General features: G+C 40.4%; 2 protein-coding genes across 2 annotated transcripts in view; both read left to right on the top strand.

Moving 5' to 3' along the window:
- LOC111865142 (lachesin-like) overlaps positions 1–24,261 on the top strand; it is an 801,402-nt gene that overhangs the window by 372,681 nt on the left and 404,460 nt on the right. The window lies entirely within an intron of this gene.
- On the top strand, positions 16,738–18,333 carry LOC111865144 (succinate--CoA ligase [ADP-forming] subunit beta, mitochondrial). The gene has a single exon (XM_023852910.2). It carries the CDS (start codon positions 16,916–16,918, stop codon positions 18,266–18,268), a length of 1,353 nt encoding a protein of 450 aa, XP_023708678.1. The 5' UTR covers positions 16,738–16,915; the 3' UTR covers positions 18,269–18,333.

The raw sequence follows: 24,261 nt of genomic DNA, 5'->3' as shown, positions 1-24,261 counted from the left end.
TCTTGATGCTAATTAAAAATTTGCAGTTTTAAAGTTCTCAACAGAAGGCAATACAGAAGAACTACAATGAGTAAGCGTTTCAACTCAAAAATCAAATTTGATGAGTGAATTTATTTATGATTTATTTAACGACGCTTCTCTTATCAAAGCTGAGAGCTGTAGCTTAGGGCGCTGGATGTTAGGATGTTTTTTATATGCTTCTTCGAAAGGATATAAAGAAAGCGGCCTGCGACTGATTTCAGGTAATATCTTGGAATTTTCGTGGAGGAACCGAAGGACACCACAAAGAACTAGAAGCAGGTTAGGCGGTCTCCGTGTGCGAAATTTGAAGTCGACATATCCGTATTGAAAGTACTACTAGTACTACTAGTCGCTCCATTGCTAAGTTTTATCAAATTAAACTAAATGTCAACTGATGACATGATACCTGAAGGCCGGAATAGCGGAACCAGAGGAGACGTCAATTGCTAGGCAACGACTCGGTAAACAAGTTCCCGAGGCTACGGACACTCAAGCAACAATAGAGGAATTGTTTGGAACGATGTTTTCTATTCGGTCAAAGTGGTTTTAAAGAATAGTGCAGTTGAAAATCTGCAGTCGAGTTCCGAAGTTCCAATTGAGCAGTTAGTCGAGGGTTGAGCTCTGCTAAGAAGGGTGAGAAGATAGCGCTATGAATTCGGTTTCCTGTCGGGCTGTGAAGAGGAGACTTTAAATGTGGAGCATGTAATTCAGTGAGACTGTTGTAGTGCCTGTGTTGAAATTCTTTGCCAGGAAACGGATAGTGGAGACTGTGAGGACACTATTGAGTGTAACAATGAACTATAAATTGTGGAAATAGCTGTAGTGTTATAGTTGTTTGTAGTACGACCTGTAAGTGGTTAATAAATCTAATAATCCAAACCCCCGTCTATAGTCACACATCCCATATATCGACAATATACAAGATCCAGACATAGCTTTACTATCTGACTGATTACAACGGACTACACAGAATTATATCTCAGAAGACCACTCTTCATAAACACTTCTGTGAGAGTTTCAAATTCCCTTTTCCTGGTTTCTGTTTCCTTGTAAAGTTATTACGTCAAGGATGGTCTAAGAAACATTAACAATAACTATACCGAAAATACGCACATAGGTACAAACTATACGTACTCAGTTGAAAAACCCAGGGTCATTAATACGTTGTGAATTATCATTATACCGAATCATTATATAGACTTAAAATTTTTTCATCCCCTTTACGCATTGTGCTAAGTAAGTGACGATTTAATATTCTCTAACGAATAAATCTTCCAATTAATTTACAGTGTTACTTCAGTGTCGGATTTCATCATCTCACTGTGGAATGAAGAATGTTGTCTTTCGGCTACTTTACGTCACGTATCCGTTAGAAGTCCGCCACAGTTTCGGAAGAACGTCACTAGAGGACATTACATCCCAGAATATATGAGTCTTCACACTTATTTCAAATACGTTTAGTTACACCTCGTAAGTTCGTAACTGCCCTATTAAGCTCGTTTAATGGAGTTCTTTGAGTGACCCAATGTTTCCATGGAATAAAAGAGCGATCAACTAGTATCTGCATTCAACGTTAAATACAATATGACATTTGGAGTTATAAATTATTTTATTTAATTAAATTAGATATTCTTTTTCTCAAGTAGCCATCTTTTTGTTTCTGGATGAACTGTTACGTTTGTAATCAGAGATGGTTACTGCCCTTTATATAAAGTAAATATAAAAGCTAAACGGTAAAGCTATCCCTCTAACAGGCCGTGGAGATTCATAGGGTTGTGAGACGTTGAGGCTCCGACATTTTCTAGACAGTCGGCTCATAGATGGAGGTAAGGTTGTTAGCCTTACGCGCCGGCCACTTTTTACCCCCAAGATTAGTCCAAGAATATTCCTGGTACTCATTTCTGTTAGAAGTTGAGTCGACCCCAGGGCCATAGTGCGGCTGGAAGGATTACGTCAATTGAAAAAAATCCACATCATCTTGATTCGATCCAGCGACCTTCCGGCTTGTAGCATAGTGCCTCGATCTACTACGCTACCGCGTGCCCCGCCCTTTTACGGTTTGTATATAGGAATGAAAATTATATTCACTTAAAATTTTGTCTTCATTCCGTGTGGCAAGAGGAAATGCGTGTCTGGTTTCCTGTTCCTCTACGTAACCACCGCTCCTGAAGGGAAGCGTGATAGGGGACGTCACTTCAAAGGGGATCTATTAAAATTTTTAACGATGTTCACGGTTAAAGTTTTCTTTTATTAAATATTGATATGAGAAGCTGCTGAAGAGATTCCAAATTGGTTACAATAAAGGAGGCGCGCAGAGTTTGCGCTCAATTATTTCTCTTCTTTAGAGGCGACTGGAGCTGAAAGTTGCAGGATTATACCCCTCCCACCCTCCCACCCTGTCACCCACCCTCCGCCCTTTCCGGTAGACGCTAAACCTTAGCTGCAGTTTTTAAAGTGGTGAGAGAATTTTAAACGATAAATTCTACGACATCTGATACATTAACTCGTACCTTATGAAAGTGGACTATTTAATGGGTTTAGTGTGGTCAGAGTTCTTCCTCATTAATTACTTGAATAATTAAAGTGAACTTGACAACTTGGTCTTCCTCCCTCCTCAGTCTTTTAACGCGGAAAATCACCGCTCCATGGAACCAAGCCCGGTCTTCAGCGAGGTCCTGCTGCTTCCTTTCCAATTGTGGGTTTGCTCTGAAAGCTTTAAACCTGCAGTTATACGTATTATAACAAAATGTGAAAGCAGAAAGGGTCAGTAGACAGAGAACAACCTGCATCATGGTGATTTCTGGTAGACTACTTGGGCAAATGACTTTTAAAAGGATTCTAAATAGTCGAAATATTTATTCCAGGAGCATGGAATCCTACTCTGTTTCGGGAGATACCCTATTCGATTTTCACCCTGAAACCAACTGTTCTGCCTGAAGATTTCTTCCATTTTTCTCGGTTTCTCCGGAATAGCCCAGGAGTAATTTCTTAAGATACAGTAGTAACACCTCATGCCTTATTCACCCGGGTTTACTGCTTACAAATCATCCCTTCATATCTCACCGCGCTGCTCATTTTCATCAAATACCAACCAGGAGCTTGTCATAAGTAGTCGCAATGTATCACAGAACTTGGAAAGAATATGCTCAAACGAAATTTCTTACACATGATAATACAATTATTAGAGAAGTGTGTAAATGTGTCCTCTAGCTTTAATGTTGCAAGGTACCTTATTACCCTGAATACAAGCGAGATTCTTTCCCAAATATTGTTTCTTAGAAGGGAGCGGTTGCCTAAAACATGAAGATCATTGGAAGGTGCCGGAGGCTTATAAGAAAAGTAAATCAGCGTAGAAATTGAGTCGTACGCCGGAATAGCAAATTGGAACCAGGTGACCGGCCTTTGTGGATTTAAAGTGTGATTTGAAGACATAGCTTATGTGTAATATCTGGATTGTCTGACTCAGTGAGACTGTGCTAGTTCCTGTGTTGAGATCTGTTCCTAGGAGACGACTAGTGGAAAGAGAGAATCCTAGTGCGTATGCAACGGCAAACTGTAAATTGTGTAAATTAGTGATAGCGCTGTGTTAAGTGTGTTTCAGAGAGAGTGTGTGTAACCAAACTGATAATAAATCCAATCATTCGAACTAGAACCCGTTATGTTCGTCACGTGTACCACTCTACAATAATTATAGACTTCCTCAGATATTATTTTGATCATGAAGTCGAAGAGGGTGAGTTAGGTACAGCATGTCTCAAGCATCAGAGAGAAAATAAATGCTTACAAAATTGTAATCAGAAAATTTGAAAAGGGTTTTCTTGGGAACTGTTAGCTCAGTTTGGAGGAAGATCTTCAAACAAATGTCTGAAACCATTAAGATATAAGAGTATATGACTGCATTTATCTGACTGAGGATAGATACCAGTTAGGTCTCTTGCGAATACGCAACAAAACTTCGGATTCTCTACCACGTAGAAGGTTTGGAATTCTTGTCTAGTAGACTGATTATTAGTTCATCAAGAAGGACTCTTACCACCATGGAGTGTTTCTTTCAGTTTATAATGATATACTAAATGTAATTTGCAACGTCCTCCCAAATCTTTAATACGAATCTGGTATTCTTCTTTTGTTTAAAATTGTTAAGATCAAAACAATGTTACATCACAATTCCCCTGTTATGTATTATTAAGAGGCAAAAACGGATAAAATACATGCATGTCAACGCATTTCCAGGCAACGGCTCGATGAAGACCCCATCATACGAGCACGCAACAATAAGACGAATGTTTATAGCTCGTTGATAGGCAATAGTCAGCGCGCCAATGGACCGGCGCGATAGTTGTTACGTAACTTGTTTTCTGTATGATCTGCCCTACGCAACAGTAAAGCTGTGTTTTCTATGTTGTCCGTGCCGAGAAGATATGAGAGAATACGGGAATGGGAATTGACTTCACTTGAGTTCCGAAGCTCCACGGGAAGAACTGTGTGGCCAGAAAAATAATTAGAAGACTTAGTGTGTGACGTTACATGTGCTATATAGTTACAGTTATCTTGAGAATGTAAGAACTAATTGTATTCACGACTAGTGAAGGTTCAATAAACCGATTCACCACTCCAACCCCGCGTCTTAGACATTGGAACATGTGCAATACTTAAAGTAATGAAAGACACAATAGATCCCTGTGGTCGCGGTGCAAGGGCCAAGAAGGTCCACCCCTTATACATTCATTCATTCATTCAAATTAATTAACTGCTTGACTCAAAGCCCATATCCATGAAATATGAAGTAGGAGTTGTAAGTAAGAGAGATTCCGCGAGTTTATTGAGAAGGTTATCACGTTAAAAAAGTGAACACATTTCGTAGAGATATGTGATTTTAATCACGATTATTATATCACATTAAGAGGTTGCCTCGAATGTCTTTCCCTTGCTAATCTCTTCATATTGTAATGTGTTTTTGTCTCTAAAGACGCCGTTAGATTGTTAATTGGTTTATTTAACAACCTAAAGTCGTAACTACAAATACTTATACCACTGTTGCGGGTTTAGACAATTTACAAACCCTACACGCTAATCTGTTCACTCTGTCTTCAGTAGATTTCACGTATTTATAACACGGGAGCTATACAAGTCTCTGTGAATAACACACTCACAATATAACTGTATTACAGCACACATAAAATCTTGAAGTCACACAATAAGGCTTCACTGGCTGACTCAGTTATCGCGCACTTTCACAGATTATCACATGAAATCTTCTAACCACGTGTTCGGTTCTTCTTCCCGCGACTGCTTCTACGTTTCAACTGACTCATGACGTCTTCTTCACGTTCACAATTCACTCGCTACAACTGAACCTGGCGACTGATAGACTCTGTCTTCGGCGGCTGCTACATTTTAATTCCCTCCTTACCAAATCCAAGTCACATTGCGACTGACGGTCAGTCAGTCAGTAAGTCTTGGTGTCGAGCCCAATCTGGGGCTCATGATTAGATATTTATTACCTTTAACAGTTGCGGTCTTGTTTTTGTGGGGCGCCCTCTCTGACGAGACGACGGGTCTGCCTTTTTGTATATGCTGCTGGTCCTTGCCAGTGCAGTCTTTCTAGGGTCTGAGTCCCTTGGAACTAGAGACCATATTTTACTGTCTCAGATTTGAGACTTCCCTTTTCATCGCCTCTTACGACTCGCAGGGTCACGGTGGAGGTATTCGACCCCGCCTCCAAACGGGGTTCTCCTCCCTCCTTACCAAGTCCAAGTCCAAGTCACATTGCGACTGACAGTCCGTCAGTCTGTCTTGGTGTCGAGCCCCGACTGGGGCTCATGACCAGATTTTTTTTCTTTCTTCCTTTTTTTTCTTATATGAAAGTTACTGTCCTGCTCATTTGGGGCGCCCTCTCTGACGAGAGGTCAGGTCTGTTATTTGTCAGTCATAGTCCGTATTAGTATGTCCATTGTCAGTATTTACATATATTTACATTTTTAATCTTAATTCCTATTTCTATGTACAATATATACAAGGCCTCTGTCAATCCAGGCTCGGTACAGCAGATTATGCCCTATTTCTAGTAGTATTCGCTACCACGGCAGTCTAGTCACTTGAACGCATTCCAGTCTCCCTTTTAAACCCTCAGTCGGACAGCGGAAAACCCACCTCGCTTCACTGTTGCGTAAACGTCGTGTTTACAGGCGTTGCTTGGCAACGCTGCCGAGAGTTGTTTATTGCTGCGTAGCAACCAGGGCGCTTCGGCTCTACTCGGCAAGGCATGGAGAAACGCCGCTTTCCTTACTGTTGCGCAACCTCGTTTCCACTGTTGCGTAACTTGGCAACCGACCGTTTGTCACGGGTCTGTCTTCGTGGTAACTCGTTCCACCTCGCGTTACCCAGCAACGGTTAGACATGTCACAATATGAAATGTTCAACCGGACAAATAGATTTATATAGGATTTAGAGATTTCACGCAGTGACCATTATTTTGCTAGGTGGATTAAACTAATACCACGATACCAAACTTTAAATTGTATATCATATCGCCATTAATTTGTGGGGATTCTCAAGTGGGTAATATTTCCTATTACCATTTGTATAAGCTCTTACTGCTGCAAAGAAGAGTGCATCATAGAAAATTAACACTGGAAAAAATATATTATTTCTTTTTTATTCTGACACCATATAGGTACAGTGTTGTCACTTAGAACTTAATTTTGGGTTATTCCGGGGGGAATTCAACATTAATTAAAATTGCCAATAAGATTAATTTCAGTTTATCTGGAGAGTCTTCTTTTGTTGGGTTTAGATTTATCTGCAACACACCGAGCAACATTAACGGATTTCTGAGACTAAACTTGAAAGTACCCAACCATACTTAGAGGTAAAATTAATTTTAATTAACATGTAACGTCAGCTGTTTTCATTCTGAACGTCGTCATGGGAAAGTTTTAGCGCGATGCTAATTTAGTTTGAGTTTTGAAGGAGAGGAAATGGAAACGTTCATATTCTTCCATAATTTAAGTTAGGTACGATGTCTGAATCAACGCCATTTGACTTGCTATGCAGGTTATATGCGAAGGGGTTTCTGTTACGGTTGCTGTAGAAAGAATATTAAAAATCTAAACCTGCGGGCATGAGACAGCTGCTTCTCAGCTGTCACGGGATTCCTATATAGCTACGTCACCTCTTAAATGCAATAACACAAAACTTCTTTTTTCACAAACTTCAGAGTCTTATTGTTCTTTCAGCTTCTGTTATCAGAGCGAAAGAATATACGGAGGTAGGAGAAGAAGGATTAAGTTGGGAAGTATCTGACCTACCTGAAGAATTATTAAGTTGAAAAAGTGCAGGAAATTAAGCTCCTCTTCAAAAGAAACAGTACAGATGGGCCAAAAGTGGGAAAAGATGAAAGATCTGTACTTATATCCAGGATAGAAAGGCACATGACGAAGTTTGTTTCTGACAAATGTTGAGCCGAAGAGAGAGAGAGAGAGAGACGCACCGGATGCTCTCAAGAGGAATTCAGTTTAACTTAAGAAGACCTAACTGCCTCTAACTTCTGAAGATGGATACTGAGAACGTGTTTCTGATAATGCTCTTTTAGAATTCATGTTAAAACTGATCACGCTAAAATTACAAAGAAGTATTTTGGAATAATTCGATGATGCTATTTAATTTTATTGAATATTACACAATTTCTTTTTTGTAGCAACAAAGGATGTAATAAGTTTTACAGCAATTTAAATCTATGTTAAGAGTTTTATGACACACATTTTACAAATATTAAGCGAAGGTGGAAATAAATTACTTTCTTGGAATATATATCACGCTTATCAGTAATTTTTTAGAACTGCATGCCTACGACACTGAGAATGCGGCGGGAAGGTCATGTAGCACGAATGGGGGAGACGAGGAATGCGTATAGGATATTGGTGGGAAAGCCAGACGGAAAGAGACCACAGGGAAGACCAAAGCGTAGGTGGGTGGACAATATTAGAATTGATCTTAGAGAGATAGGATGGGATATTATGGATTGGATAGATCTGGCTCAGGATAGGGACCAGTGGAGGGCTCTTGTGTACACGGTAGTGAACCTTCGGGTTTCATAACATTCTGGGTAGCTGCTGAATTGGCGGCTCCTCCAGGAGGGCTCAGCTCCATGAGTAAGTAAGTAATTAAGGGTGCCTTCGACTCTAACCTCCCCCCCCCGTCACGAGGAGATCACACGATCTCATAGATTCAAATATCAGACCGTTACTCTTATAAGAATAGTTCACCTAAGATTAATTGTGCAGACCGTTAAACAGTTTTTCGTCCATCATTACAGTTATTCGTATCTGTAAACATGGTGCATTCCAGTTTAAATATGTTCAGGTTCTTAATTGTTTGTGAATCTGCCGTCTTGTAGAATGATAAATGAGATCAGTAGAATAGTAACTTCTTTAATGCTTTAAATTACAACACGCGGATTGTTTGTTTATTATTTTCAGAGAACTATTAGCTTATCATACAGAAAGTTTCCGAACTTCCTGTCTGAATATAAATAATCACCTTATTTACAAAACAAGGACAAAGGAAGGTTAACTTTTCATGAGATTTTATTTGAAATATATTAAGTTAGATTAGTTGTCTAAGGACAGAAAAGTTTACCTGTTCTCCACTTCTCATTGTGTCACATTTTTGCGTAGACTATCGTGTCACGTGATAGAGGACTACAGATGGGGTTTTGATTACAGGTCGTAATTACAAGAAACTATAACTTACAAGGACTAAACTGCAGTAGTCCTCTAACTGACTCACTCATTCACCAACCAACTCACTCAACTGCACTGTACTGAATTGAACCAACTGACTGTCAAAGTCAAAGTCAAAGTCAAAGTCAAAGTCAAAGTTCAGTTATTCAGTATAGAGGGGGTGGGTTTCCCCATGCACCGCGACTAATAGTCTATTGTACGTCCACCTTTAATTTCTACTGTCTCCATACCCTACCGATACTGGTGCCCGCTATCTCCCCTTTCTGCCAGCGAGGTCGGCCCTCTACTGGCATTGGTACCCGATAACTTCCCCCTCTACCGGATAGTAGAGGTCTCCTAGAGACATGAAAATCTTTTACGTGCCGTAAACCTACGACAGGGGACCCACGGCTTAAAGTCCCTCCCGGAGCACTTGTTCCCTGAATTTTTCCGACCTTAAAAATTCCACGACCTCCGCCGGGTTTGAACTCGCGTACCTTGAGTCATGAGGTGGGAACGTTACCCCTAGACTACGGAGACCGCTTAAAGTCAGAGTTATTTTATTACTGGCGGTTTACCGCCAATGAGTTCGTCTTGGCGTCAGGCCACTTGATGGCCACGACCAGAGATTTGTTTCCCAACTGAACTCTTGCGGTAATAGTCCTTATATAACAGCCTCTCTGACGACAAGATGAGATTATCTCTTGTGAATACACTCCACCTTATGTCAAGTGTATATTTCGCACATATAATATATTATAGAAAATTCTTCCTTTTGCACTACACGCAAGTCCTCTGTCAGTACAGGCTTTACAGAGCAGAGAATGCCTAACTTATATATCTTATGATACAACTTAGTCATTTGAACGGGCATTAGCTTGGCCACCTCCAAGTTTAAGCCTCTTATATTTTCTGTGTCTGACTTCACCGTGTCCTATACCGCGAATACGTATGTACATTCTCATGATTTTGTACGACTTCTGCTTGTCGCCTGCACAAATTTATTATATTATCGTATACACACGTAAAGTTGAAAGTCGTGTGCAAGTCGGGGACTGGTGTGAACCTTAGAAAATTTCCAGTGCTGCGCAATACCTTGTTTTGCAAGCGCTGCAATTTTAGGAGGTAGGTGTCTGCCGCTAATTCCCAGGCAGGACAAGCGTAAGTCATTACTGATCTGATCAGTGCCTTATAGAGGGATAGTTTAGTGTTTGCTTTTAAACGCTAACTTTTGAATAGGGAGTAGATACACTTTATTAAAATCAGAATTTCTTACAACTACAGCAACTGTCCTTGATGCGTTTAAGATTTTTTAAAACTTTTTGTTATTTAAGTTAAAATTCTTTAACCGAAAAGGTTCGCGTCCCTTGTCCTTTCGGTTTTCTTGACGGTGCCGAACTTGTGCCGCCTGTCTTTCTTGGGAAGGTAGTTCTTGTTGTCGTCCTATGTTTTTTCGTAGCGTGTTCTGTTGATGTTCCCTCCGATGATGGTCTATAGGGACCGATACATTTTAGAGTGCTAAGAAGTGAAGTATTAAAAGCTTCAACAGTCACACTGGACGGAATTATTTTATCATTTGTAATATTTTTGTGTGACGGACCCAGAATGAAACAAATCAAACTTTTTGTACCTGTTGTACTACAGAAGCTGCTTCTGGGCTCTCGTTCTTCATGGAATGGCATTCAGATCTCAGCGTTGATAGCTCCTGTCTCCAGTATTTCCTAAATCCTGGTTCTGGAACGTCCGCCATCTTGGTGTACACTCAGATTTGCCGTTTCTTTGTTGCTTTGTGGAGCGCTGCGCACAGCCGCGGCCAGGCGGCAAACTTCACCGAAACCACTTTCGCCCAATGGGAGTTCGCCGTGGGTACACTATGTAACGTGAAGTCCATATAAACCTCTCTGTCCAACGCAAGCTTCCTTCAATTAACTAATTTCAGTCAGGACCTGGTGTAGCTGACTTATCTGGAAGACAATTTAATTTCAATTCAGAACCTATTTTTTTAGTACACACAACATATCACTCTGAATTAACTCCTCGCTCCACCCGCTACTCACTGAGTCTGAGTCTTATTTTACGACCGACGGTCAGTCGGCCAGTCTGTCTTGGCATAAAGCACCCATCCGGGGCTTGCCACCAGATCTTTATTACTGTTTGACAATTACTGACTTTTTTTTTTGTGGGCACTCTCTTTGACGAGAGGATGGGTATGTCTTTTGTATAAACTGCTGGCCCTTGCCAGCGCAGTCCAAATCCTTTGGTACTCTAGACCACGTATTACTGTCTCAAATTTGAGACTTCATTTTTTGTCTCCTCATACGACTCCCGCTGCAACACCAAAATAGAAGAACTGTAGGAAACCGTAATCTCTATAGGGTTCGTCCGGTAAAGAAAAAAACGCAGTCTTGTCAGTCTATATGTAGTTTCGTTTTTGTCTATTAGGTTCTCTGCTAGTGCTTTAGTGTGGTTTCCTATTTTTCTTAAGCATTTACATTCCAGTTATAGCAAACTGGAGCTCGAAGAGTGAAGACGTGAATACATAAGCTAGTGATTTGTTACCAGGATACGCCTAGTGAAAATATTATACAGGTGTAGCCATTGTTGAGAGCGATAACCTAGCAACGAATAGTGAAAGCGGACTGAGAAGGCTTAGTGTTGTGATAGAATATAATAATTAATTTTTGTTTTCTTCTGAAACTGCAGAGAAACCCAACTGATATACTACCTTTCTTTGAGGCGACCGGCATGTGGACAACACTGGGACTGGGTTGTAATATAGACCTACAGCGACTGGTAATGCAACAGAAATTCATAGCCCCAATACCACCATACCGACTTCAACAATCTGGCTACACTATGATGTTTTTGCAAAGAAAAGAAAATAACAGAACCTCATTAACAAGCAACAACAAAAATAACACCAACGATGTGCAAAAAATAAGAAAAAACTACACATGGCAACAGGTAAAGGAAAGGAAGAGAACTACTGAAACCCCAGAAACAATAACGAAAGGAAATCCCTTTCTGTTTAATGCCTAAAACAGGCATGGAAACGTCTCACGGCCCTCAGACTTGCATATGCAAACAGACGAGGCAAATGAAACAGTAACAAACACTAAAAATAAAGATCCAAGCCAATCTAAACTTCCACCATATATACGGGGTAACGATTTACTGTGAAATGGTGAAACACCTACATACAACGATAGAAGAAGAACAGTATTAATGCAAAGCAGTCTCAAATGAAACGATAAAAATCAATGTGATCACATTAGAATCCTATCGGAAATTAATCAGACAGCTCCAACAAAAAAATATAGTATATCATACATAGCAGATAGGAGACGGAAATGCCTATAGGGTAGTAAAACGAACTCTGCATCACTCAGTAGCCACAGACGAAATAAAAGAACTATAAAAACAAGGTCATACTGTGTGCACTACACTAAACGTCAAGTATCGTCAAACAAACGAACCAATCACTGCCTTTGTTTTTCATAGACCTAGAACCTAAGGAAAACAATAAGAACATATATGAAATTAAATACTTAGGCAATATGAAAATAACAGTCAAAGCCCGAAGAAAGAAAAACGACATTGTACAGTGCACACCCACTGCAGGGTTTAAGGGACTTATCTTGAAGTTTTAACCAGTATGGTTATGATTTGAGACTGTTTGTTATTTACTGAATATGAATCAGCCGATTTACATTAACCTGCGTTCCCGACAAATTTTGTGTTTCTCAAGGCGGTGACTGAATATTACTTTCCGCTTTTACGTAATATTGTGTTCTATGTTAGGTGTTTAAGAGCGTTTCTGCATCTTGAGTTCACAAGACTGAAGATGTAAACAAGTTCGTCACACATACTCGTAACGATCTATCAAACAACACGTCATAACCCTACAGAATAAAATAATCTTTAACATTTAAAATTAATGGTCCTTAAAACAGATTTATATGATTTGCAGAATTTTTAAGCCGTTGCTATGCAACGACGGTTTTTGAGCACTGGCTTGGTAAACATGATCTCGACGAAACAAATTATACACGTCAAAAATATCCTGGCTATCTGCAATCAACTACCCATAAAAATAGAAGGGCCGTTGGGGACGGTGTCTTCCGTTGATTGAGCTCCGAAATTATATAACGATTAACCTAGCCCGGATAAGGGAATTGAGTGATATTCTCCGAATAAGAAGGATCTGAGTGCGAGAAGCTGAAGAATCCAGTCTTAACATCCATTACCAGGAAACGGCTTTTGAAAACACCAGAGTCAGGAGACGATTTAGTGTCTGCAGCACTGATTTATAAAGAGTGGCGATTACCAGTGCTCAATAAATCCATTCACTAATAAAAACACCGTCTGCCAGCCACACACCTACACTTGGCAACATGTATATTATGCATTAAAGGAGCACGCACATTGTACCGAGTCACCGCCGGTCCGCATTGCTCCATAATGTCTTCATAAACCTATCGTCTGCAGCATTGAGAAAGCGCTGTCTGCTCCGAGTCCAATCGTAGAGATTGCCTTCATTTCCGTAGAAGCATAATAAAGGGCTGTGTCAACTTCAACAGCGACGCTGTAGCCAATCATCAAGTAAGAAATAAACGTTACAGCAACGCCCCTTTAATATTCTATGTATCAATTGTTTGATCAAATAGAAGTCTCAAACAGGTGGACACTGCAATAAAACAAGACGCCAGTGTCTCTTCGAGACGCACTCTGCCAGAATACATCGAAATCCAGCATTTACTGGCAGCAGCAGAATAACTGTAGGCCACAAGTCTGCCTGTGCTTTGTTCTGCTTAGACGACTTATTTCACAGCTCTGTATAATTACCAGTGTTTTAGTCTTGTTACTGAAAAAGAAACTGTAATTTTATAAAATAATACTGGAAAGTTTTACACTGTACAAGCAACGACCCACATGAATAATTTTTTTTATTTATCATTTATTAGCAATCTGAATTTGCATTCTATGAGCTAATTTGCTGTCATGTACAATAATTATTCTATTGTACTAAGTTGGCTTGAAGAGCTGTAATCCATCNTAAGTATTTTGGATTGACTTCGCTGGATGATTTCTATGTTGGACCTGCTGGCGCATCCCCAGAGCTCAATGCCGTATGTCCATATGGGTTTAATTATTGTTTTGTAGATCAGTAGTTTATTATCTATTGTTAGGTGAGATTTCCGACCTATTAGCCAATTTATTTCCTTGAACTTAATTTCGATTTGTTTTCTTTTCTTCGCTATATGGTGTTTCCAGTTTATTGTTGAGTCCAGGTGTAGTCCTAAGTATTTTATTACATCCTGTTGTTGAATGTTAACATGATTTAGATGTACTGAGGGGCAGTTGCCTTTCCTGAGAGTAAAAGTCACATGCGCCGATTTGCTTTCATTCACTTTGATTTTCCATCGGTGTAGCCATTTCTCCATTAGATTCAGATGTTCTTGTAAATTAGATGAAGCAATTACCGGGTCTTCTGACGTAGCGAAAATTGCACATGAATAATGAAAGGAAATTCTACACGCATTTAATGAAACTCGGTAAGACACTGCAGAACCCTTGATATACATGATACATGTTTCTATCTATAATAAAATACAGCCGTGCTGACATTTAGGAAAGGACATAGACAGAGGTTTTTAGAGAACAGGACGGGAGTTTGGAGAAAACTTCATAATGAGGAGCTTCATAACTTGTACTATTCACAGAGTATATTTGGAATTATCAAGTCAAGGAGGGCTCGATGGGTAGGAATGTAGCACGAATGCGGAAGAAGAGGAATGCATGTTTGATATTAATGAGGAAATCAGAATAAATGAGACCACTGGGCAGACCAAAACGTAGGTGGGTTGGTAATATGTTAAAACTGATCTCAGAGGTATAGTATGCGATGATTTGGTCTGGATCGATCTGGCTCAGGATAAGGATCAGTAAAGAGATCTTGTGTACACGGTAATGAACCTTCGGGTTCCATATAGTTTGGGGGAAATTCTTAAGTAGCTTCACAAATGTCAGTTTGTCGAGAAGGAAACAGCTCCATGAGTGACTGAATGAGTAATTATAAGACAGAATTAATAAGACCATGCCTACATTGTGTTGTAACACTGAAAATAATTTATCGCTAAATAATTTCATTAGAAGCATGTTAATTAAATAACCACACAATAATATTCCCAATGGAGGAGTTATACAATTTCCTTGACGGCTTGGGAATGCCCAGAGCAGTATCAGTTTTGAGGTGTTCTCTCGTGAGTCAGGTTGAGCACCGGGCAATCTGCTTATGGCAAGCCGACGTGAATTATCGGAGTTTTAACGGGGCATGATAGTGGGTGTCAGGCGGATGGGACGTTCCATTTCTGAAGTTGTGCGGTCATTCAACATTCCACGATCCACGGTGTCACGTGTGTACCAGGAATACCTTGTGGAAGGCATTTCTACCCACCGTGGACAGCGCAGTGGCCGACCACGGGTGCTTAATAATCGTGACCAGCGGCGTCTACCTACAATTGTCCGTGGTAACAGACAAGCGACACTGGCTGAAATCACATCCACATTCAATGCAGGAGGTACCAGACGCATATCCAGCAGGTAAATGCAGCGTTCTTTAGCTTCCATGGGATATGGGAGCAGAAGACCGACCAGAGTGCCTCTGTTAACACCACGACACCAGACACAGCGCCTCACCTGGGCTTGTGACGTCGCTGATTGTCCCCTGGAGGATTGGCAACATGTGGCGTGGTCCGATGAGTCACGGTACCAGTTGTTTAGGGCAGATGGTAGGGTTCGGGTGTGGCGCAGACCCCATGAGGCCATGGACCCCAGTTGTCAACAAGGCACCGTGCAGGCGGATGGTGGTTCCATACTGGTGTAGGGTGTGTTCACGTGGCATGAGTTGGGTCCGCTCGTCCACCTAAATACGTCATTGACCGGTGGCCGCTACGTTACACTGCTTGGTGACCATTTGCAGCCCTTCATGGACTTCATGTACCCCCCACAACGATGGGATATTCCAGCAGGACAATGCACCGTGTTATCGGGCCGGAGTTGTCCAGAATTGGTTCGAGGAGCATTCTGGAGAGTTCCGACGAATGGTGTGGCCACCATGTTCGCCCGACATGAACCCAATCGAGCATTTATGGGACGTGGTGGAGAGGTCCATTCGCACCCAAAATCTTGCACCTACAAATACCAGGGAGCTGTGGGCGGCTACCCAGACGGCATAGCTCAACATCTCTCCAGGGTTCTTCCGTCCACTTGTGGAATCGATGCCACGTCTAGTTGCTGCACTTCGCCAGGCTAGAGGGGGTCCTACACGATACTAGGTGCCTATCCCATGACTTTTGGCACTTCAGTGTATTTTCCACTCCCTCCCCGCCACATTGATCACGTGATACTGCCAGAACTTCTGTAACCAACTCTAGAACTCCGATGCGGAAGGTGGTCGTAAGCCATAAAAAATATGTATTTATTAATACTGTGACGTGCTATATGACGTCCATCGCCACGCAACAGCTGCAATTGGAACGCATACTTAAGCGATAACAAATACATGGAAAATGATTGAGTTCCCACAGCGACAAATTGAGTAACAACAGACCGTTGCGTAGGAATAGCCGTGGCAACGGATTGTTGGTTGCGTAACAACGGATGAAACCAAACACTTCTACAAGGTGTTCTGTATTGAGTAAGACTAGCATTTCCTAAGCAACAGATTATTCATTGCTTTTCAATACAAGTTTAAGGTATTATAGATTTCAGTACTGTTTATGTACTTTAGTCTTCAATTCTTCAATACTTCAGCGACAACGAATACATGGAAGCTCTTGAGTTCACACAGCGAATAACTGAATAACAATAGACGGTTGCGAAGGAATATCCGTAACAACGGGTTCTTGGTTGCGTTTCAATAAAACGTTCAAGGTGTTACAGATTTCACTACTCTTATTATATTATTAGTCTACAGTTCTTCAAACGGAAGTGTGTCTGTGTATACTGTGAAACTATAATAAATATTATAGAACAGGTCAACAAGTGATTGTTTCTTCATATAACGACATCCCACAAGTACTTGACCGTCAGAGCTTCAGGATTGAAGATAGCCAGAACTGAATTCGATTAACATAGTCTTCTGCATTTAGTAATCTGCGGTAAACAGGATGGCTACCATATGGTGGAGATGTGCGGGGCTAGCTGCATCCTTGGTTAGGAAAACTGGCTCAAAGCTTCATGGTGCAACTGCAGCCGCGAAATGGGGTCAGCAGCAACAACGCAATTTGAATATACACGAACATATGAGTTACACTCTTCTAAAAGATGCAGGTATTCCAGTACCAAAATTTGGTGTTGCAAAGACAAAGGCTGAAGCTCAAGAAATTGCAAAAAATCTGAACGTAAAAGGCATTGTATTAAAAGCTCAGGTACTTACTGGTGGGCGAGGAAAAGGATCATTCAAAAATGGATTGAAAGGAGGCGTTAAAATGGTTGACAACCCAGAAGAAGCAGCAGAATTAGCAGGAAAGATGATTGGCCAGTACCTGGTAACAAAGCAGACTGGTGAAGCTGGACGCATCTGTAATTCAGTTATGGTTACAGAGCGGAAGGATCTGCGCAAGGAATATTATGTTGCTCTCATGATGGAGAGAGCATTTGCTGGTCCTGTAGTGATAGCTTCATCTCAAGGTGGTGTTAATATTGAAGATGTGGCAGCAGAGAATCCTGATGCCATTCACTACGAACCCATCAACATTATGGAAGGAATAACTGAAAGTCAGGCAGAGAGAGTGGCTGAGAAACTAGGACTTGGTGGTGACAAGAAAGCTAACACAAAGGATATGTTATTTCGACTTTATGACTTATTTGTTAAGAAGGACGCTCTTCTTCTAGAACTAAATCCTTATGCAGAAGACAGTGATGGGAACTATTTCTGCTTGGATGCCAAATTCCGTTTTGATGATAATGCAGACTTCAGGCAGAAAGAGATCTTTGCATTAAGAGACTGGACTCAGGAGGATGGAAAAGAAGTGGAAGCTGCAAAGTTTAATCTCAATTACATTGCCCTTGACGGTGACATTGGATGCCTTGTTAATGGAGCTGGTCTTGCAATGGCTACAATGGACCTTATCAAACTACATGGAGGAAGTCCAGCAAATTTCCTAGATGTGGGTGGTGGATCCACTGCACAGGCAGTCAAGGAAGCTTTCAAAATTATCACATCTGATCCTAAAGTCAATGCCATTCTGGTGAATATTTTTGGTGGTATTATGAGTTGTGATGTCATAGCTGAAGGCATAGTTGCAGCTGCAGCGGATCTTAACGTGAAAGTTCCTATCGTGTGCAGACTACAGGGCACAAATGTAGATGAAGCCAAAGTTCTGATTGCTTCATCAGGGCTCAAGATACTGGTATGTGAAAGCTTTGATGAAGCAGCACGTTTATCAGTCAAGTTGTCAAATATCGTCAGTTTGGCAAGAGATGCCGGACTGGATGTCAACTTTGAAATTCCCAAGTAGGAGATGAAAATAGACTGCTGATTCCCTCTATATACAGGGGGTACAAAATGGTACTCACTCTTTGATAGTCAATATCTTTGGAACAAAATGACATATAGTTACAATTCTTGCACGGTAGTGTGGTGTCATGTTTTCTCAACAGATTGTGAAGGTTACATGAGTCACGTTAGTGTAGTGCCGCATGCGCGCTGCGTGCAGAAGACAGCATCAACAATGGCTGAAAGGTTCTTTGAGCAACGCAAGGCTGTATTGAAGTGGTACTGGAAGTACGAAAACATTAAAGAGGTACAACGACAATGGCAGAATGAGTTTGGAACTCAGCCACAAACACGTCGAACAATTGCCCATGTTCGGGATAATTTTGAAACCGACGATACTATTCATGATGTGCATAAGCAGCGATCTGGGCGACCACGGAGAGTAACAAGTCCAGCTTCAAGTGCTGTTGTGTTGCAACACTTTACACAATCACCGCAAAAATCTTTGAATCAGTGTGCACGCGAAAGTGGGGTAAGCCGATCAAGTCTACGGCGAATTCTGAAGGCTGCAAAGTGGTAGGTGTACGTTCGATGACTGCTGCACGCTATGAACGAGGACGACCCGGATCGAAGGCTTGAATACTGTGAGTGGTTTGAAGGCATGGTTCGCAAGGATGAGAAACCTTGAAGGATGAAGTTTATCGACACTGAACGCGCTACGAGAAACCATCGAAGCGTCGTGTGCAGCCATCACACCGGACACACTGACAGCCATAGTTCGCTCAGCAGTTCGGCGGCATCGACGGTGTTTAGCCGCTGATGGTGGTCACTTCGAACATATACAATGACTCTCTCTCTCTCCGAGCAATAATTGTAACTACACGTCATTTTGTTCCAAAGATATTGACTATCCAAGAGTGAGTACATTTCTTTGGGACCCCTCTGTATTTCGTATATTCAACCCATTTCTTTGTTCTGATACCATTCATGAAGTTCATGTACTCCATTTTATCTTTCATTTTGAATTATATTACTGTGTTGCTTTGAATCTCTCTGCATTTAAGTAAGTAATGTCTTCTTTACATTAATTTTCATGTTTCTCTTGTATGATATATGAACAAGTACTTTCAGTATTGTTTTACATTTTTCCGTGGGAAATAAACAGTGTCCAAATGAGATACGACAGAAGTTAGAGACGTTGTTTAATATAAATAAATTGATGTGATGCGATATTGGGAAAAAGAATTCAGTATCACTATAAATGTAATTATCCATGTATCCTATAACTTTGTAGCATGTAATTGCTCGTGTTTATTTAGTAGTATTGAGACACCAGAAATCTGCTTATTGCATTCAGTTTTGGAGAGATGTTTATTTAATTTTAGAAAAGACTAAATATATGAATAACCATGCCATTTGTGTAATGAAAATACAATTGTAATGTTTTATTATTTAAAGAAATTTGAAGAAGTGTTGATTAAATATACAACTTACCATCTTAATTTATATTGAAATACTACAATTTTAGCACAGAAGTGCTGTACAAAATATTTATGATTGAACTTAATTAGTTACTCATACAATTTAATGAACCAAGAAAATAATCTGATATTGATACAGATGTTATCATCATTTGATATAGTAACATGTGAAACAGAACCCTTCAATATGGTACGGGACCCCGGATACGTGACAATATCGTAACGTGGATGGACACAGCGTTGCTAGATAACTGACCGATGAACACATCACTGCAAAGAATGCGCAACAATAAGGTGTCCATTGCATGGGTGATCACGCCTGACAGCATTACATGATATCCCTTACTGAGCAGCGATGTGTTTTCTGTGGATGGTCGTTGCCGAGCCTATATAGACAACAGTGAAGACTATGAGGGGATTCGACAGGAAGACGTCGATAGGGAGGAGATCAAATTGTCTGTAGTTCCGCCTGACCTAATTCTCCAATAAACAGCCTCATTGCACAGTATACAGAAGAACTCGGGTTTGAAGTGTAGTACTAACAATAGTACTTGCAGCACCCACAGCATTGAAAAGTAGGTAAGTAGGGTAAACGTGCAGACATACAGGCAGCATGCAGATCTCATACGCTTAAGTTTTTTTTTTTCAAAGTAAGGAAATTAGGCTAATGTTTCGTCATGAATCCGATTTGCTCTTTTTGAACGTGCCTTGCTGATGATTATATCAGTTCCAAGATCTGTCCCGTGTATACAAATTTTAAACACAAAAACACTTCATTTAATGGAGGCTCCTACAGAATATAACAGCAATTGGCGTTAAATTGTTTCTATTCTAGACTTGTTTTACACAAATATTTTAGTTACTTGACTGATGAAAATCACTGACCGAAAAAACTTGTTCCAACCGTGACGCTTTTTACTTTTACTCGGGTGGTATGCAGTTGTAATCTTGGTCCGAACGTGATTATCCCGACAGGAATTTGGTGATTTTCCTCATTTGCTTCAGTAAAATATCGAGGCGGTGTCTCAAATTAGACCACGACCGGTTCTACTATTCATAACATGAGTAATTAATAAATGCCCCTGATATTCCATCTTATATGCAACACTTTTTAAAATTTTCGTTTAAAATTTACTATATATATAATGCATCTTTTAAACTTATTTTAAAAACCACATTGTCCACTATATGTTTCGATCGTCATAGGTCATCATCAGGTGTTTTTAAAAACTGTTTTGTGGAGACTACTGTGCTTTCATTCTTTCTTCTAATGTAGGACGCGTAGTCTCATGACACAATCGTTTTTCTACAGACGGTGATATTAATTTGTGTTAGTGTTTTGTATAGCTTGTGTGTTAGTGTTCTGGTCTATTATTTGTGCACTTACTTCTTGGCGCTGCGTGTCTTCTCAAGCCACAAGCACAGCAGTCTCAACAGAACAGTTTTTAAGAAGCACCTAATGATGACCAATGACGGTCGAAATATGTAGTGCACAATGTGGTTTTTAGAATAAGTTTGAAAGACGTATTATATATGTGTAGTAACATTTAACCATAATATTTAAAATGTGTTGCATGTAAGACGGAACATCAGACACGCTTGTTAATTGATTAATAATGTGCAGCAAGATGCCACAATATAATGACGCTATATCATCATCATTTATGAGAACGTCGTTAAGAGAAAGAACAAATATATATACATACCCACAGCTGTGAAGTTCTTTATCGAACCTTTAGTTCTATAAAATGAGGTTGGAGAACAGGGCGCTGAGGAGAATATTTTGACCGAAGAGAGATGAAGTGACGGGAGCTTGGAGAAAACTGCCTAATGAAGAACTTAATAAATCGTACTTTTCGTCAAGTATAATTAGAATAATCAAGGAAAATGAGATTGTCAGGGCATGAAGTACGAATTGGGGCGAAGAGGAATGCATATAGGGTATTGGTGGGAAAGCCAGAAGAAAATAGACCACTAGGAAAACCAAGAAGTAGGTGAATTGATAATACTAAAGATTTTAGAGGGATAGGATGTGGTGGTATGGGAAGGATTGGTCTGGCTCGGGATAGGGACCAGTGGAGGACTTTAGTGAATATGGTAATTAATTTTCGGGTTCCATAAAATGCTGGGAAGTTCTTATGTACCTTCACAATTGCGGCTCCACAAGAGCGGTTCAGCTTTGTGAATTTAATGAGTTAGTTCTAGAAGAGATTGCTGTAAATTATGAACGTATCCCGTTACCGTAACAGTACCACATGAGAACCACGTGTGGCTGATATGATTGCTATTTTCAGCGACCCTGAGAGACTGGGATTTTAAACTTCACTTTCTCAAATAATTCCATTCTGTTAGTAATGAAATGCAATTGGAACTGGACAGCAGGTGCCCTTTCCCCTGCATAGGTACTGAGATAGAATTACCACCACTTGCACTCTACTATTATACCTTTTAGATTTAAGAATGTCTGGAGCTTGACTTCCACATCCACTGCACTCCTTAATTTCAAGATGCTCATCAGATAGGAACCTTTGCATTTCTAAAAATAAAAGGCTTAAATTATTATTGTGCTCACCCTGAAGAAACTGTATACTGCATTGAATGAGCATTATAGGGGCTTCGTATATATCTAGTTAATAAAAGAACTTGGTTTTCTCAGAAAACGGAACTTTTTTTAATGCTACTGAGGTGGGACTAAGTCCCTTGTACTGCGGCCACTTCTGGCCTATTGTACGAGCCCCAGATGATAGGTGAGGGTGATTGTGGAGCATTGTTGGTATGAAGATTGGCAGGAAAAACCGAAGTACTCGGAGAGAACCTGCCCCAGCGCCACTTTGTCCACCACAAATCCCACTTGACCAGACCCGGGATCGAACCCCGGCCCTCGCAGTGGGAAGCCAGCGACTAACCGCTTGAGCTGTGGCGCGGCCCGTAGTTAACATGTTACTTCAGGCCAACTTGTTTCTATAAATTTGTGTTCCCTCCTTGCATACGGATGGCCATTGCTGAAGTGACCTGAAATACGAGGCATGCCTATCTAATGTTATTAACTCTATTTCTCACAACGGGACCAACTTAGTGAAATTTCTCAACGCGCGGGTTAGTGCAGCGGCAAAACTCTATACTTGTATTTGGGAAATACTCGCTTCGAAATCCGGCCAGGGTTTTCCTTAGTGAGGCTATTCCTATTTTAATTTATTCTGGGATAATACACCAAATATGGCACGACCATTTTCTTCTAAACACTTTTCATTCCTCATTTATTCATTGTCCTATTTTCCAACACTATATAGTGTAGGTAATGGGGGCGTCGATAAATAGACCACCACATAGGACGCTGCTTTCCAACTTACCACTCCGTGTCCAAGTCTGATCTGCTCCGGCGGTAACCTTCGTGGTTCCTTGTGTTCTGGAAGTGCTTCTGGAGCAGCAATCGAAATAGATGGAGAAGGGTCAGTAGTACTTTCCTCCTCTTCATCTATATCAAGTGTAGGCAGTTAACGCAAGACTTCCGATGAGCCCCCTGGGAACCTGCAGCCAACCTCTGCTCCGATCAACACCAGCAACCCGTTCCACCCCACATCCAAGGGACTCCAGGGATATCGTAACGTCTACCTCTTCCGGAGGCCACAGAATAGCAAGGTCTAAAGCAACTTGGAGAACAGTCCTTTTGGTTGTATCAGAACAGCTAGTTTTTGAAGTCCCAGAGGCAACAAGAGTATAAAGAAAAATCACATAATTCCACCTTTCAACACTTCTTTGGGAAAGGTAAAAAAGAAACGTTGCTAATTTCTACTTCTTAGGATTAAAACATTGACTATGAGATCGTAAACATTTGTATAAATAGAGGTTTCCACACACTTTAATGTATTTTTACTTCTACAGAATAAATAAAATCTTATGCAGTGCTTAAGGCATACATTTCACTAAAGAGGGTTCTCGCTGGCACTTTAATTGAACATGACAATCTTGTAATTTTACATTTCTTAGAAACGCTATTACAGAAATCAGTTACAGGAACGTCTGCTTTAAGTAAAAAATCAGAAGGTATTTGGGGTTTCGATGTTTCCACAGGTCATTTTTATTTTATAAATATTTCTGAGGATTATGGTTCAAGGTTATCACATTTCTGCCCTTTTACGTAAATACATATTTTATAATTGTTGTCAAGAATATATGTTCACATTTTAGTGTATGGAATTGTAATGGGAAAATGTGGAGGGAGAACTACAGAATCCAAGGTATAGATGCTAGGATATTAAAATTGATCTTAAATAGGTTTTAAGACTATGGCTGAGGATATTAAAATTGATTTTAAATAGGTGTTAAGAATATGGACTAGATACATTTGGCTCAGGATAGAAAACGTGGGGTTGTGAACAAGAAATTTTACGTTCGGATTCCACAAAGAGAGGTAGAATTCTTTGGCCAGCTGGCCCACTGTTAGCTTCTTAAAGATGAATATGGTCTGATATATTAATTAGGTAATTAGTTTATTTGTAATGTTAGTTACAATTGTTTGGTTGTTTCGCTGATA

Source organism: Cryptotermes secundus, unplaced genomic scaffold, assembly GCF_002891405.2.
Source record: "Cryptotermes secundus unplaced genomic scaffold, Csec_1.0 scaffold92, whole genome shotgun sequence".
Taxonomy (NCBI): Eukaryota; Metazoa; Arthropoda; class Insecta; order Blattodea; family Kalotermitidae; genus Cryptotermes; species Cryptotermes secundus.
The sequence above is the reverse complement of the archived record's forward strand: the minus strand, read 5'-3'. Positions and strand labels throughout refer to the sequence as shown.